Genomic DNA, 17,158 nt, shown 5'->3' on the forward strand with positions numbered 1-17,158 from the left:
TGGCCCTAATTAGACGTTTACAATGAAAGCCAACTGTACTATGGGACCCCTATAGTTGATAGTTATACAATATAGTTTGAATGCTATGAATTAAACTAGCTTACGTTTTCTTAAGTTACATACATGATCACCCTCTCCAATTTGTTCTAATTGTATTGAATGAAACAGTTTAATCTGACCACTGATGGATGTTGAGTTTCTTGGTAATGTAGTTTTGACCAGAGGGAGACGCAAGACATAGTTAGGAGACAAAGCAAATTAAAATAAGCCAAATTATAATTATTTTACAGAATGTATATAGGCCTATTTTAATAAAGTTGATGAACTTATTTAATTATTTACCTAGTTTAGGGTGGTATTAAAAACAGTCAATAAAATCAGGACCGAAATCAATTTAGGGCCTAAAGTGATCATTTTGGAAAATAACTATTTGTGTGTTCTCCCTCATGTTCAATTTCTGTTATTTTAGGTTTGCAGACAGATGCACTGGAGCAAGAAGAGACATTCCCACCCTTGCTCTCTATGGATGCTATGGGAAGTGTGTTATAAACATTCATAAATTAATTACAAACAGGGGACAGTAATACATTACAGTTATAAAAACATAATCGGATTATGCAGACTTTCAAAATATAGGCAATCATTTTTGAGAAAATAATTGTTTAAAAGATAATCTTAAAATGGTATAGGCTACATCAGTGATGCTTTTCAATGTAGAGGTGAATTTGAATGAACTGACCATTACATGTAATCTGATATCTTTAAGATGGTAAAAAGCATCTGGTTCATTGAATTGGACTATACTGGTAATTGATTTTTTTGGTAGGTAATAATCAGTGATGGATTTAGCTTTCTATGGGAACAAATTATTCCAAGAAGGCATGTGTAATAATTTCTTATGAATATTTACAAATGTCCACCTTACACCTTTACAAAATGCTCTTTATATTCTTAAAGCAAAGGATAGATGTGCTAATTGTTATTTGTCTTTATGATGTCTTAACATTATGTCAGTAATCATTCTGGAGAACATCTTAAGCTATTAGCTGGATACACAACATTTGATCACCAGCATATGAATCATATAATGTTCGATGATTTGAAGGTAAAAGACCTTGGAATTAAACTCATCCACCTGTTGACACAAGTAATAAGTTGAGGTCTAGAACAAAATAATTACATCATCCAGCACTACTGAATATGTAATATCATTGTAGACTAGACAACTATTTTACCGTTCAGATCTCCTGATGATATTGTTTTTCATGTGATACCTGTTGGTGAAATTAGACACACACACGCACGCGCACACACGCACACGCACGCACACGCACGCACACGCACACGCACACACACACACACACACACACACACACACACACACACACACACACACACACACACACACACACACACACACACACACACACACACACACACACACACACACACTCAAGCATATACAGTACAGTACACACTTGTATGCACACAGTAACACACATATGACGTAAAAAATATGAAGACATGTATACATACATACAAACCTACACACTCATACACATATTTTCCTGTGATGTAAATACTGTAATGCAATTTTCATGCTATCAAAAGTGTGTTTAAGGCTGTTGGGTTGGTTGCATTGTAAAAAACCTAAGTACAAATATAATGTGTACTTGTTGCTGAATTTTCTAATTTAAAATAGATTGGTTGTGAGGCATTGTGTTCAGATCTCTGTTAAGTTTTTTGATGTTTTGAAAATAATGAAGAATACTTAAAATATGTTAAAGATTTGGATAAATCTAAATTGGACTAGGTCTACTAAATGACACATGTTTGTTGCATTAATTTGTAGGCCTGATGCTTATTTCATTTTTAATAAAGTCCAAAATATGCCAGCAGTCTGCTTCTTTCTTTTAAAGTCATAAATACAAGTTTTTTAACTGTGATTGTGTCAAATATCCAATATATAGAGTACTCAGTATGGCCATAAACTTCGTCTAACATTCATAATTGAATGTTAGAATATTAAATATAAATTGTATGGTTAGGTTGCTAAGGTTTCAATGCTTGCTAGGTCATTTTCACGAGAAAATATGTCTGATCCTTTCACTTCAATTGTGTTTTTATTCAGAGAGTTTGAAGAGTGTGTATCTGTCTGTTTGAGCATCTGAGTAGAAGAAATCTGTCTTCAATCTTTAGTGTTGCTTCATTTCGTTATTCATGTGTAAAAAGAATGCAACATATGCTAATACATAAATACAGAATATACTAATTTATCTGCATCTTATCTGGTACTGGTTAGTCTAGTGCATGATCCCTGTCTGTTGTACCAGCCCTGTAGCCTATCAATGGCAAAATAAATTGTGTAAAATGATGGTAACCCTGCTCACTTCAAACATTCACCTCACAACAGAGTTGAAGATGGATGGATGATAAAGTTTGGAAATCACCGTGTTTGGTCTACTCGTCTACTCTCCTTTTATAAAATGAACCCATGTCCTAGTTTTTAAACCTGAGTGTGAACTAGGTCTCTAGGTTTCAGCAGATGTGGTGGACGTCTTGTATCTCCTTGTGGGTCAAAAGTGAGACGTTCCCTTTTGGCAGAACATTCTGGCAACCAGAAAGTGAAACCAAACACATAGGACTTAATTTCCAAAACATTTAACACATACACTCCACCTCATATTATTATTCAGAAGTCCTTTTCATTTTACATTCTGACAGTCTTCTGTGCGTCTGTGGTATATATTTATTTATTTACATTTGTGTGCAGACCTAAACGCTCTGCTGAAGGCCAAATTTCCCACAAGGAGCAAAGGAAAAATCTACTTGAGCTTGAGCTTTGTTAACTTTTTACTGATGAGGTCAAGTCCATCTCATTCATTCGTTCATTAAACTTCACATATGTGTCTTGTCTACATTCAGGCCCGGGCTGTCACTATGGTATTCCCCTGGGCAAAAACCTGTCACACTGAATCCTTCCTGGCAACAGCTGATGTCACAGATGTTCCATTTTGTATTTTCTGTAGTTGGTAACTACTTACATAGTTATAATAGTCATAATAAGAAGAGGTTAGTAAAAAGCAATGATAAATAATCTATTTTATTACCCCACTATGGACTGGATGAAATAATATTTCACATTTTGAGATAAATATACAATAGAAGGAACAATATAAAAGGAAAGTAAACTGTTTGTATCTTTAGCTGTCTGTCAAACATAATCCAAGTAACTTCATCAGGGTATCACGTAGGTCAGAGGTCACTAAGTAAGTTAATAGGTTATTTAGGGAATGCAATAAAGAAAGTGTTTTAAAACATTCACACCAACATGAGATCCATACAGATATCAGACTGAAGTTGTGTGAATTGAGATGCGTTTCCTTTAGGGAAAACCTATTCGACTGAGTTCTACCTGGTAACTGATGACATGACATTTCGGCTGTAGATTTATTTTCCTGTCAACTATTGTACAGTTTGCTTCCCTGTCATATATGCCTACTTCTCCTCACACACAAAATAAATTAAGTTATAATGTATTTTAATGTAGTTAACACAACTACATGCCTATGTTTATAAGCTTCACATGTAGTCAATATGTAAGATTCATAACAATTTTAATACTTGAATAGTTTAAAGTGCTTTACAAGAGAAAATATAAAAACACCAGTATAAACAAAATCAATCTAGGCCCTAGGGGAAATAATTCAATGACTTGGACGTATATGATCGATCACTCAAAGGCAACTGTTTAAAACAAATTGTTCAGGACTAAAATAGGATTTCTAATAAATACACATGCTCACTGTGTGCTGGTCAGTACAATTATGTTACCCTTCAAAAGGCGTTTACTGAAAATACACCAAACGGGTTAGAGAGCATTTTTTGCCAGTTATTAGTTGGCAGAGGTGGAGCAGATAGTTTGATAAGACTTGACATGTCTACCTGACCTGTTTGACAGTCATTTATATCAAGCACACAACTTTAACAGACCACAGTTTATAATGATTGTAAAGATGCCACTGTTTTTTGTTATATTTGAATCTTAATGATATATTTCTTGAACATAAAGAATATAATCTCAAAATCTGAATGCGTTTCCTTCCCTTGAAATTAAAGGTCTGGGTAAAGAGAACAAAGACCACCAAAGAACCTTTCAACCTTTTCATTGTTTTGCTTTACCTTGGATAAACAAATTATGTTAATTTCAAGAACAGCCTCAGCCATAAATCTCTGCTCAGTATGGATCATAACCAATATCAAAAAACAACAATATCATTCCAAGCTAGTCACGACAGGACAGAGTGGTGAGTTGAATAAACTGCCTTTTATTTAGAGTTGTGTGTTGAACTGGTGAGGAACTGATTACAATATGTTGTGATTTTCTTTTTCATTTAATGGAGAGCAGGTTGATCACTCGCCCTTTTGTATTTTCTTTCCTCAGCATTTACAGCAACAGTCCAGGGATTCTAAGCCAGGTGAGTGTACGGCTGGTTCCAGAGACGGAGGTCTTATACAGTACATGCAACCATACCGACACTGCATCACACTGTGGTTTCAGCCTTGTTTGTCCCATGTACATGTACACCATGAGATGCCATCACTCAGAACATGCCCTTCCTGTATTCATGGATCAGATCTGACACGTCCTCCTTACACACCTTTATCCAGCCATCCTCCTGCATGTGGTACACTGAATGCACAAATACACATATCACAGTATCAGATATTATGGCCAACATTCCATGAATGTGATTTCACATTTAGCAGATTCATTTAACAGTTGAACATTATCAACAGAGTCATACTCACTGTTGACCACTCCTCCAGAGTAGGCGTCGCGGTGCGTAGCGTGTGTGATCCCCCGGCGGCCCAGTTCGTACGCCTCCTCTACGGTCATGTCCTCACGGTAGCCACTGTCCACCACGCCGTAGGCGAAGCTACTGCCGCAGCCGGTGGAGAACATGTTACCGGAGAGGCGGGTCCCATCATCATCTACATAGTACAGTCCAGGACCCTGGAGGATGGAAGAAACTCATATTGTTATTAGTAGCTCAAATCCATATCATGGTAAAGTTTCATAGTATGTTATAGTTTTATAGACAACTGTGCTATGCAATATAAGTGAACTACTTCACAGGTCTGACATCGTTTTTAATCATTAACTAGGTGCTATTAAATGGAATCATGGTTGGATGGTAGAAGACAACGTTTTCAATGCAGTCATCACTGCATGCACACATATCCTCTAACCTCTCTCTCTCTCTCTCTCTTTCTCTCGCGCATGCACACACGCAAGCACTCAAACATGCACACACACACACACACGCACGCACGCACGCACGCACCTACGCACGCACGCACGCACGCACGCACGCACGCACGCACGCACGCACGCACGCACGCACGCACGCACGCACACACACACACACACACACACACACACACACACACACACACACACACACACACACCTGTTTGTCCCATCCACAGATCATGCTGCCCATGGACAGGCCCATGCCCCTGTATCCCAGCATCATGTTGGACAGCAGCTTGGAAGCAGCAGCCACTGAGATCCTGTGGTGGTTCCTCAGCTTGTACAGCCTGCAGGACAACATTATACTGTCATCAACCACTTAACTTAACCAATTTATTCATTCATTAAATGCATTGTTTCTTTTTATTACTACAATACAATTTACCTTTCTATTGTATTCTAGTTGCACTGTTTAGAAAGCTTTATGTACCAGTTGACGGGTTCTAATGCTGCTGCCTTTAATGCATTGTAATGTGTATGTGAGAATTAACAGCTTCAACCTTGAACCTTGAAGGCCAGACAGTCAGTCAGTCAGTCATTCAGTCAGTCTAGACAGACAGACAGACAGACAGACAGACAGACAGACAGACAGACAGACAGACACGTGTTCCACAGCCAGCTGTCCCCCAGTTAAGACACCTGGCAGATGAACATGCAGACTGACAGACAGTATTGTATACGCTAGTCCTTGGCTAGACAGACAGACCTGCATTCCTTGGCCAGCAGTCTCTCCCAGTACTGACAGTCCGCAGCGCTGCCTGACATGGTTCCAAGGAGGTAGGGGTTTATCTCTATCACCTTGTTGGCCTCCTTCGATGCTGCAGAAAAACAGGACATAAAGGGACAAATAAACAGGCATGGAATGGTATAGTGATATGTATTACCATACCATGACATGCTGCGCCATACCACAACGTACAGTAGCTTACATATGGAACCTGATCTTACATACTATCAACTTGAACCCTAGCGTCCCTATTCTGGGGGCTAACATTCTCTGAAAATAGGCGATCTACAAGCTCACAACGCTTCACAATGCGAAGTGTTGTGAGCTTGTAGATCGCCTATTTTCAGCGAATATATTTAGTGTAGAGTGAAAATAGGAGGGAGCCTAGTATAGCACCCTAGGGGAACTCTGGTCATCAAAGTATTGGGTTGAAGTGGTTAGATTAGCATTCCCAGGGTGTGTTAGGGGTACACAGTGTTGTTCTTATTTACACTCTGACTAAAACCAAGTTGTGATGATGTTGTTACCTATGTAGCTGCCAGCTGAGGCTCTGGAATCCACAGCCACAATGACACCGTGTCTGAACTTGAAGGCCAGGGTGGTGGTCCCATGGTTAAGGTCTATAGACACCCCACCATCATGGTTACAGGACTTGAGGAACACAGACGGCTAAATGACGGAGAGGGAAAACAATGGGATTGAGAGGACATCAGTGTTGTATGGGTAATGGCAGTGGTACGTAGGATAACGGTGTGCATGACTCTGTGTGTGTGTGTGTGTGTGTGTGTGTGTGTGTGTGTGCGTGTGTGTGTGTGTGTGTGTGCGTGTGCGTGTGCGTGTGTGTGTGTGTGGATGTGCTGCATTGCTGCCATATTATGAAAGGTTAAAAAGATTGCAAGGACCATTTATTATAGGTTTTATTGATTCATGGGACATAAAAGGAATATAGGAAGAGTAGAGGGCACCATAACAAAGTATGGATGAAGATGCAGTTTGTGCAGTCTGTGCTCATCTAAAATAAGATTAATCTGCAAAAAATGTATGGAGAAAATAATATGCATAAAAGAACTGGAATTGAGCTTTGAGATGTTAAATGCCAATGTTGGGGGGTGGCAATGCCCTGGGACCCCAAATGATGCCCCTGTGTGAAAGTGCCCTCTCTCCAAAAAGTCCCTGCTGACCATGGCTGTATAGGGAACAGGCTGGAGTTGCCGGGTTGGAGTGCGCACAGTCAGCGTGTGTGAGTGTGTGAACGAGAGGCATATGGGTGGATTAATGTGTTGATCAACCTATTTGATATAGATAATAACAGCTGTTAATCGCTGATATTGGAGAAAATGTTATGTTTAATCATCAGACGCTGATGCGCCACGCGCGCACCGAAACCAACACGCGTAAAAAAGAAAAAAGCGTGAAATCAGATCGGAGCTGACCGACGCTTCATGCTTGGAACCATTTATTTAACGGATTTATTTCAGGATATTGTTGCCAAACGATATGATGATACTCACATCCACACCCAGAGGAACAGCAAACTCCGGAGTTTTGCTGCCAAAGCTGTAGTGATTGGAGCGGTCGATCAGATGTCTCTGTCCACGAAGCTCAGGCTTATAGCCGCTTACTTCTAAAAGCGCCATAATTTAGCCTGATGTGGTGATTAGCCTATATAATAATAGTAGGCCTAATTTACGGTTAAAGAGAAACTATGCAAAATAACAACTAAGATCGTCTTGACAATGGCAGTAAAGAATCGAGCTGTAATTTCCTCAACTACTACAATGATTCGAAAGTGAAAGGGTTTGGGACTTTCCACCCAATAAATAAATGGGAACATTTAAACAACAAAATCGATCATTGACATTTTCGGGAATGGGATTTGTTCGATCTTGTAGGAATTATTCGTTCTTCAAAAGATTATTCATAAAAATGAATGATGCGCGACTTTAAAAAAATATATATATAAAAACAGTTTTAGCCAATAGGAGAGCATCATTTTCTTCGTCATCAGTTGATAAGCAGAAATTAATCACACAGTTTTTGGACATAATATTATAGTCTAACAGGTGTGCTAAATAAGCTGTGTATACAGAAGTATTTAATGTGCTTTATCACAAAAGGTTTATTTATTTTATAGCAAGCTTAGCATAGGTCTATAGGAGGGGTCTTCAAGGTGTATAAAATTATGTTGCAGATTCAACTTTTTCATAGACTTCTTTGATAGCACTATCATCAGTGTTGTGTAAATGTATGTTTTTTTGTTTATTTAATAATAATAATAATAATAATAATGCATTTTATTTATAACGCACTTTACATTCTTGCGAATCTCAAAGTATTTACATTATGGATTCATGTTATTGTGTATTTTCCAGACATTTAACCTCTTATAAACCCTCAATACTTAGTAAACTTGACATTTGGATCCGTACTTTGTTATTGTTGTTTTTGCCTCTACACCAAACTTCTTCACTGAAAATAGCAGATCTACAAGCTGACAACGTCGTGCTGTCAGCTTGTAGATCGGCTATTTTCGGTGAATGTTCCCCCCAGAATAGGGATGCTGGGGTTCAAGTGGTTAGTGTAAAAATAAATCTTACATAGATTTGGCGGACCCCCGGTTGAAGACCCCTGGCTATTAGGTTAATACTTGCTATAGCTGATGTAACATTGGTGTACCACTGAACAGTTACAAAATATGAACAGAAAAACACAGACGTGATGAGTTTTCATACAAATTATTTTATTCAATATTGCAATCAATATTTCATATTGCAAAATCCATTTGGTTGCAGCAGTAGTGAATGAAACCTTCAGTGATGTCTCGACCTATAGATTACTAAAAAGGCTGCATTTACAATATGGGACATCCATCCATTGGGATGTAGTGTAGTGTGCCTCAAGCTGTATCCATCCGCTGTACAGTCTCCTCCACAACCTCCAGCTTTAGAGGGACTACTTTCTCTGTCAAAACTGGTGTTGTGCCTGGAGAGTACTTGTATTTCCTTTGCCTGCAGGAGGAGGGACAGAGAGAGAGAGAGAGAGAGAGAGAGAGAGAGAGAGAGTGGGGGAAAGACAGAGAGAAAGAGAAGAGAGAGAAAAGGACAGAGTCAATGTACAGAGTTATGGTAATGCACCACTACAACTTTATTTAACCCATTTAAGACACCTGAAGTCGATTAAAAAAATGTCTTCTAAGTCCAAACAGTTTTCTGAAAAACATATGTTTCTATATCAGTGGTGCTCAAACCTTTTCATGTCAAGGACCCCCAAAATGATATTGTGTTCCAGGGACCCCAGAAGCAAAGACTTTTGTTAAAAATGTTCGCTTTAAAACATATCTATATTCAAAGATTTGCACAAATGTTCATGATTGTTTTTTAACAAGCTCATAGCGATTGTGATGCAAAATGATGTAAAATGACACAGATTCTTTCCTGGTTTTAATGGGTTAACTCTCGTCCTGCATATGAGGTGTGGACGTTATGAAAAAAACCTGCTCAGTCCATTAAGTGGCCACCAACCTCTTGTCCATGTATTCAGACTCCTGGTAAGGCCTGTTGTACTCCACGCCTGTCCTGGTGATGACACAGATGTCTATGTTGTTGCCTGAACCCAGGTCGCTCATGATGCCCGAATGGATGGCATCACGCATTAACTCTTTAGCCTCCTCCAGCTGGGTGTGGGGTGACATGTAAGAGAGAAAAAGAGGGAGAGAGCAGACATAGCAATTGAAAGACGACGGGAGACAAAGAAAGGGAGCACGGAGAAAAGGAGTTGGAGAGAAGCGGTGCAGCAAAGCAAGAAAGAAAGAAAAGGGGGGACAAAAACAGAGTTTTCAATTTGATTATAACCTAATGCCTTGATGCTTGTACCCCAATGAGGTGTTGATAGAACCATGTTTCATTAGCAAAGCAGAGTCTATGAATGTGTATCTGCAGGGGTCTTCAACAGGGCGTCCAGGACCCCTAGGGGGTCCTCAGAGTTACTACAGGGGGGCCGCCAAATCATCGTGTGATAGGAACTTTCTTTTTTTACATGAACCACCATGAGCCGAAAATAGCAGATCTACAAGCTTATAGATCGGCTATTTTCGGCAAAGAGGTCTGGTGTAGGGGGGAAAAGAGCAGACCAAGTATAGGCACTGAGTGGTTAACTGTCTGAAAATACACATTAACATGAATCCAATAGATAGTGCTGTCAAACAAGTCTATATGAAGCTATCTATGAAATCCATGAAAAGGTTTCATAAACAAAATGTTATACATGTAGTGGGGGGTCCCTGGTTCATCTGTCTCTCAGCCAGTGGTGTTTTGGTCGCTGCACGGGACACCACGACGTGTGGCCAGTATTTTGTCAGATGCACGGCAGGTACGGCACGGTACGGTGTGCACGTGATGTCATTAAAATACCGTACCGCCGAATAAAAAAATCACCATTACACCACTGCTCTCAGCTAAGGGGTCCTTGGCCTAAAAAAAAACGTTGCAGACCCCTACTATCTGGTTCATGTGACCCACCTCCATATCAGCTTTGAACCGATCCTCCAGAATCCCAAGAGCGGCCAGGTCTCCAGATCCTGCATAAACACACAGCACACGGTTTGCTGTTCTGTCCCCAGGGTAATGATTATTACTACTATATCGTCTGGTATCCAGACATACGGTACTTATAAAAGGACAGTGTCATAACATGTACCCATTGCGAGGTAAGGAGCATTAGTCACGCTCCCGAAAGGCCCCACTGTATACAGATGGTTCCCTGTGAAATCAACCCCTCCTAGGATGAGACTGGCCCCGATCTGACCCCGGTACCTGAGGACCAGAGAGATAAACAGTTGGAAACATTATATATATTCACTGCATGTTTGATATATTTATATATATGCATAGCATGATATTCATAGAATGTATCGTTGCTTGCATTTACAGTATGTAAATGCAATAATTTGATGACTCCGCCGGTCATCAAATTATTGGCTTAGGAATGAGACAAAAACTAAAAGATCTCCATGAATTCAAGGCTCCATGGGGTGAGTAATCGATAGGAAAAAAGTCATTTTGGTGGTGCACTATCACTTTAACATGCATGCATGCACGCACACACCTGTACAACATGTCCTGTAGTATGTTGACGGCCATTACAAGGCGTGGGTTTCTCCCACTGTTGAGGGAGAAGATGGTGAGGTTGGAAGACAGCATGTCTGTGGTCTTCTCAGTGTCAGCTGCCGTGCCTGCTCCGCAACAACTAGGAGAGAGAGAGAGAGAGAGAGAGAGAGAGAGAGAGAGAGAGAGAGAGAGAGAGAGAGAGAGAGAGAGAGAGATGGTACGGAGGTGATGATTGTGAAATGGAGAATGGGTTCAAAGAGAGAGAAGGTGGCAGAGGAAAGAGGAGTGTGAGGTAAATTACAGATAGATAGAGAGAGGTACTAATGGAGGGGAAGGACACATTAGATCCAACAATAGGTCATGTTTAATGTTGTACAAGTAAGTGATCTTACTATATATTGGGAGCGATGTAATGGATCTTGGAGCACATCTTGTCAGCCACCACTTCACCGGAGGTGGCTCTGGTGTCTGCTCCCAACACCACCCCATCCTAAAGGACATGGAAGGAACACGGATGTCAGCAAGTCAAGTGAACTGGACTTATAAAGTCATGTGAACAAAACATTTAGGTTAGAAAGAGTTTTAGAAATCACCATTTAACATCACAGTGCCCTTGAGCAAGGCAATTAATCCCCAACTCCTTCAGTAGTGTTGCTGTGTGAACAACAGTGTGACATGTGTAACTGTGTGAATGTGAAGCAAGGTGTTGCCAGTGGTGGAAAAAGTACTCAAACGTTTAACTTAAGTAAAAGTATCAATCCTGCAATGTAGAAACACTCTGTTACAAGTAGTAGAAGTTGTTACAAGCCCAGTAATCAGGCTACCCTAGGCCTAGGCTGCAATGCCAGCCTGACAGCGTGTCGTGGGTTCGAATCCTGTTCCCGATGACCTTTGCGTGTCACTCCCCATCTCTCCCCCCATTTCCTGTCAGTCTACTGTCCTATCTATAAAGGCATAAAAGCCCCCCCAAACAAATCTTTAAAAGTCTGGTAATCAAAATTTACTTGAGTAAAAGTACAAGCGTAAAAATATACTTAAAGTACCAAAAGTAAAGGTATTCATTATGCAGAATGTCCCGTTTCACAAGTTATCATTATGTCTAAAATGTATTAAAATCTTTTGAAAAATGTCACAGAAAGTTACCAATTTTTAAAATCTATATACTATCATATGTAAAAAAAATACACTGCCTTTGAGCAAAATGCTGAAACCTTCACCTGCCTCACTCATCATGTGCAAGTCAGTTTAGATATATGGCTGGGTGTCATCTGAAATGCACTTTCAAAGTCAGAATATCCACTACTTGCCTTGAACACCAATCCTGCTATAGTGGTCCCTGTTTTTAGAGGTTTGGGGATCTGTCCATCAAGGAGACCCTCCAAAGCAGCGTTTCTAATAAGAGCAGGAGAGGTGAGAGGAGGGGAGGAGGGTACAGGTATAGTTACAGTAGGACAGGGGTCTTCAACCTTTTCAGGCCAAGGACCCCCTAGCAGAGAGAGAGATGAAGCAGGGACCCCCTCTATATTGTATAGAATTGTGTTTCAGATAAACTTTTTCTTCTTTTTTTCCCTCTACACTTATAACTCTTGCCAAAAATAGCCGATCTACAAGCTCACAACGCCTCGCTGTAGATCTGCTGTTTTTGGCCAAAGTTCTCCTCAGAAAAGGGATGCTAGGGTTCAAGTGGTTAATGTAAAAGAAAAAAATCATATCACACAAAGATTTGGCAGACCCCCTGTAGTAACTCTGAGGACCCCCTAGGGGTCCCGGACCCCCTGTTGAAGACCCCCGCAGTAGGATATCAATAGATGGCTGCAAAAACTGAACGATACACAGATTTTAACAGGTCAACAAAATGCTCAAATAGGCCTAGTAGAGTACCAACTCAAACCTAGTTGTGTAATCTGACTTCACATTGAAAGGGAAATAGACGCTTTCGTTCTTGATCATGTTCGACGGTCAGCAGCAGCCATTTCATTAGCTACTATGCTGAATCTTGCTGAAATATCAAACAAACAAACCCTTACCTTGATGCGTTGTCGAAATTAAATCCCGACGGCGGGGTTTCGAATGTATAACTTAACGCCATACTGATACAGTAGATGAGACAGTGGATCGTTCACCTCACTTGGCTGCACCGCGTCTACAGTGCGCTTGACGTCGCTCTTTTGAGTGTACACTTTTACTTTCTTTCTCCAGGAGTTAATGCGAGTGAATCAGTGAAACATGGAGAAACACTATACGGACTCACAGGTTAAAGGAGTCAGCACAGGGGTAAGTAAATATCCAAACTGTATCAAAACTGCCGCATGAACATTTATTATCCGTTTACGACATCACTTTTGGTGCAAATACACGCTTTGCTGAAGGACAGATGATCCCTGATAATGAACGATGTTAAATCAAATTTCCAATTCATAGCAGATGCATCGAGGAAATGTTCAAGTGTTATCTTTTGGCAAGCTTTTTCCTGTATTTTTTAAGAAAGGTGTAATAGCTAAATTGTCTACTTTGAGTGCTTTCGTTATCAATTCATTTCAACACCCTGGTCTAAATGTCTTTTGGACTACAATTCCCAGAATTCATAGGTAAACCAGTTGCTCATTCCATTTCTCCAATGGAAATAAAGCAACAAGTAAAAGCAAGCAGTTCAGATGATACATAATCATACAGTAACTTTATATGCGAAATGACAAAATACAAATATATCTTACACTACTCCACTATTCTCCCACAGACTACCATCCTGGCTGTGACTTTTGATGGAGGTGTTATCATTGGGTCAGACTCCAGAGCCTCTATTGGAGGGTGAGGACGTTGTGACAATAAATTCAATACTTTTTTATGTTAAGACCTGAGGCCGATTCTACAAATGCCTTCTAAATCAGTGTGTGTCCATATGACTCCATCACTGCTGGACACATGTTTAGGGACATTTGAATTGTCTCTCTCTTTGTCCCATCAGGTCATACGTATCAGATAAGACCATCAACAAGCTCATCCAGGTCCATGACAAAATATTCTGCTGCATGGCCGGCTCACTGGCAGACGCGCAGGCTGTCATCAAGGCTGCTAAGTTCCACCTGTCATTCCACAGGTACCACATATGAGTGCATGTACAATAAATACGCACACGCACACACACACACACACACACACACACACACACACACACACACACACACACACACACACACACACACACACACACACACACACACACACACACACACACGATTAATCACACATACATCCATACTCACATGTGACCACTATCTCCTTAGTGTACAGATGGGGAGCCCTCCCCTGGTGATGGCTGCAGCCTCCGTGTTGAAGGAGCTGTGTTATAAGAACAAGGATGAGCTTCAGGCCGGCTTCATCACGGCAGGCTGGGACAGAAAGAAAGGACCACAGGTTGGTTCTGTTTTGGAAGAGAAATACGTAGAGATGTGGAGTGGTTAATTAATTACAGTATTAGTAACGAAGCAATGCTTTCGGCCTTGTGAAAAAGGCCGAAAGCAGCCTGAAAAGTAACCTGACAGCGAGCCCCGAAATCTTTTAGTAAATGGTCCATTAGCTCTGTCCACAGTCACTGTTTTTTCAGTGTCGCTGTCCATGGTACTAAAGTCCCTCCATTCCTGGAACTGTGGGGTCCCTCTATATACGCAGCCAGCAAATTAGATTTGTTTCTACAGTCTGCACTTTTTACTGTAGTAACTGTACTATTGTGGATGTGAACTGGTTAGAGACAAGCACAGTTTGTAGGTACTGTAAAAGACCGTAAGACACCGTGGCTCACATGATTAAAGTACGCAGCATGATGTGGAGATTCAGTGGGTGCTGTCAACAATCTAGAGTAGACAATCCCCTAGCACATTGGTTCTCAACGTGGGGTCCAGGTATCCTCAGGCCTAGAAGATGTTATGAACAACTACTAATTATTTTCCATTGCTAATTCACTGTTTAAAATGTTTCACAGACAGCATAACAGCCGTGTGCAGGCTGAACGTTCTTTTAGCGTTCAGCCTGAAGTATGACATGAGCGAGGAGCACTCTTACAGCTTGATTTCCTCATTATTGAGAGAGAAGTAACAGAAAATATTCATTTGGGCAGTTATACCAATTGATGAATGTGCAAAGATGAAATGTAGCAATTTGTTTTTGTAGGTTCAGTGCAGTATGGATTTATGAAAGCCAATTTGACTTTGTTTTTTATAATTACAGATGCACATTTTAGCTACTGTAGTTGCTGTTTTTAGTTTTACATGTCAGGCCTATACCTTTTTATTAACACTGCTGATGGTGATCATTGACTTCCTGATTGACAGAAATGCATATTGTAACATGAGATTATGTGGGCATAATACTAGAGTGTGGAGGGGGGGTGCAAAGAGATAATCATTTCCGGGAGCGGGCAGAAATGGAACCTTGTGGGAGTAAACAGGTGCAGGATTTTTTTTTAAACATTCCCGAATCAGAACTCCAGTAGCAGGTGTAGACTTTAGAGCAGAAACAGTGGTGGGGTACAATGGAACCACTGAAATCTGTTAATGTCTATTCTGTTCTACATTAAATCCGTCTTTAAATCAACTTGTGTTTACCTGAGTGTGCTTTTATTTTGTCAGGTGTATGTGGTGTCTCTAGGTGGAATGTTAATCAGTCAGCCCTTTACCATCGGTGGGTCAGGTAGCACCTACATCTACGGCTACACGGACGCCAAATACAAACCCAACATGACCAGGGAGGAGTGCCTGCAGTTCGCCACTAATGGTACATTTGTGTTATTTATGCTTTCAAATATTTAGCTGAAGCTCCTGCACAAAACTACTTAAGTTGATGTTAGATTAGGTAGTTTATGTCCTCTGGTGTTCAAATGCTCTGCCCGCCCAGACAGTATTTTATATCCTTGTCTTTTGAGGAAGTGAATGGAAAACCACACATGCAAAAAAAAACTGGAGTGCATAATCTAAAGTCCATCCATGGTTATAACACTTGGCCCGTTTCCCTCCTGCTCCTCTCACCCGGCATGTCTTCCTTCTATCCATTCATCCTTTCCTCTTTCCTTGCTCCCTCTCTTCCTACCTCCTAACCGTTTCCTAACTGTGCTCTCTGTCCATCTCCCTCTCATGTGCTCAGCTCTTGCACTGGCCATGGGCAGAGACAACGTCAGCGGGGGCCTGGCTCATCTGGTGGTGATCACTGAGACGGGGGTGGAGCATGTGGTCATACCTGGCGACAAGCTGCCCAAGTTCCATGATGAGTGACAGTGTAAACAACCAGTCAAGTTTGCCAATCCAGTCCTGGCTGAAGGGGGGGATAATATGAAATTCTCGAGCCACAGTTAAATTATTAGTGCTTTGTCAAGGCCCAGGGATATTGATCCCTATAACTACAGATCCATCACACTTTCCCCACTGAAGTATCTCTGTGTAAATTGTTTTTATTGTGTCCTAATGTCTTGTTGAGATTTATATTTCAGTCATTTAGCTGATGCTTGTATCCAATGCAAATAGGTTGTTCATGTCTTGAACAGGGACACTACAAGAGCACACAGCTGAATTGAGACTTAATCTTGTGACTTTTAGGACATAGAATGACCACTCTCTACCATAGGTCACCCTGGCACTTGCAGAGGCCCCATATTTGAGGTTTTCTCAGTGATAGCTCATAGCTGTCTTACCCAGGTTTATCATCTTGTGATAGTTATGATATACTCATAAGACAATGTGAGCGTTGGTGTATTCTCAGAGGGAAGTTGTAGAGTCATACACTGAAGTGTATTTAATTGATTGACAAGTTTGACAACCCAATATTTGTTCATCTTTGAATAAACTGAAATTGTCTTCATTAAAGGAAACTATGTTAATCCTTACTGTATCCAAGTGTATTATTATTTCTGTGTGTGTGTGTGCGCGCGCGCATGTGTGTGTTAAGAGTGGATGGGGTTTTAAATCAATATTATTATGTATTATATTAGCCCTGAAACATGACTGTATACAAGCGTCATGT

At 40.6% G+C, this 17,158-nt stretch overlaps 4 protein-coding genes across 4 annotated transcripts in view; 2 read left to right on the forward strand and 2 right to left on the reverse strand.

The window, feature by feature from the left end:
* LOC311061773 (uncharacterized protein) overlaps window positions 1-1,898 on the forward strand; it is a 23,687-nt gene extending 21,789 nt beyond the window's left edge. The window contains exon 15 of the mRNA XM_084080465.1: window positions 470-1,898. The gene's annotated coding sequence lies outside the window, so the exon portion shown is untranslated. The remainder of the gene's footprint in view (window positions 1-469) is intronic.
* Window positions 1,899-4,308: 2,410 nt separating this feature from the next.
* Window positions 4,309-7,850, reverse strand: psmb8a (proteasome 20S subunit beta 8A). Its single transcript, XM_084080703.1, has 6 exons — window positions 7,556-7,850; window positions 6,572-6,713; window positions 6,024-6,135; window positions 5,475-5,604; window positions 4,813-5,017; window positions 4,309-4,693 (listed from the first exon to the last, which is right to left on the reverse strand). Exons 1-6 carry the CDS (start codon window positions 7,679-7,681, stop codon window positions 4,605-4,607), a joined length of 804 nt encoding a protein of 267 aa, XP_083936829.1. The 5' UTR covers window positions 7,682-7,850; the 3' UTR covers window positions 4,309-4,604.
* Window positions 7,851-8,763: 913 nt separating this feature from the next.
* On the reverse strand, window positions 8,764-13,389 carry LOC311061337 (proteasome subunit beta type-7-like). The gene is made up of 8 exons (XM_084079937.1): window positions 13,177-13,389; window positions 12,457-12,541; window positions 11,542-11,639; window positions 11,148-11,288; window positions 10,740-10,855; window positions 10,562-10,620; window positions 9,566-9,717; window positions 8,764-9,052 (listed from the first exon to the last, which is right to left on the reverse strand). The coding sequence occupies exons 1-8, from the start codon at window positions 13,236-13,238 to the stop codon at window positions 8,941-8,943; spliced, it is 825 nt and encodes a 274-aa protein (XP_083936063.1). The 5' UTR covers window positions 13,239-13,389; the 3' UTR covers window positions 8,764-8,940.
* Window positions 13,228-17,021, forward strand: psmb12 (proteasome 20S subunit beta 12). The gene is made up of 6 exons (XM_084079938.1): window positions 13,228-13,423; window positions 13,887-13,957; window positions 14,115-14,246; window positions 14,434-14,563; window positions 15,775-15,919; window positions 16,286-17,021. The coding sequence occupies exons 1-6, from the start codon at window positions 13,376-13,378 to the stop codon at window positions 16,411-16,413; spliced, it is 654 nt and encodes a 217-aa protein (XP_083936064.1). The 5' UTR covers window positions 13,228-13,375; the 3' UTR covers window positions 16,414-17,021.
* Window positions 17,022-17,158: the final 137 nt, after the last annotated feature.

This window comes from Gymnoscopelus microlampas (assembly GCF_963454915.1).
Source record: "Gymnoscopelus microlampas genome assembly, chromosome: 15".
Classification (NCBI taxonomy): domain Eukaryota; kingdom Metazoa; phylum Chordata; class Actinopteri; order Myctophiformes; family Myctophidae; genus Gymnoscopelus; species Gymnoscopelus microlampas.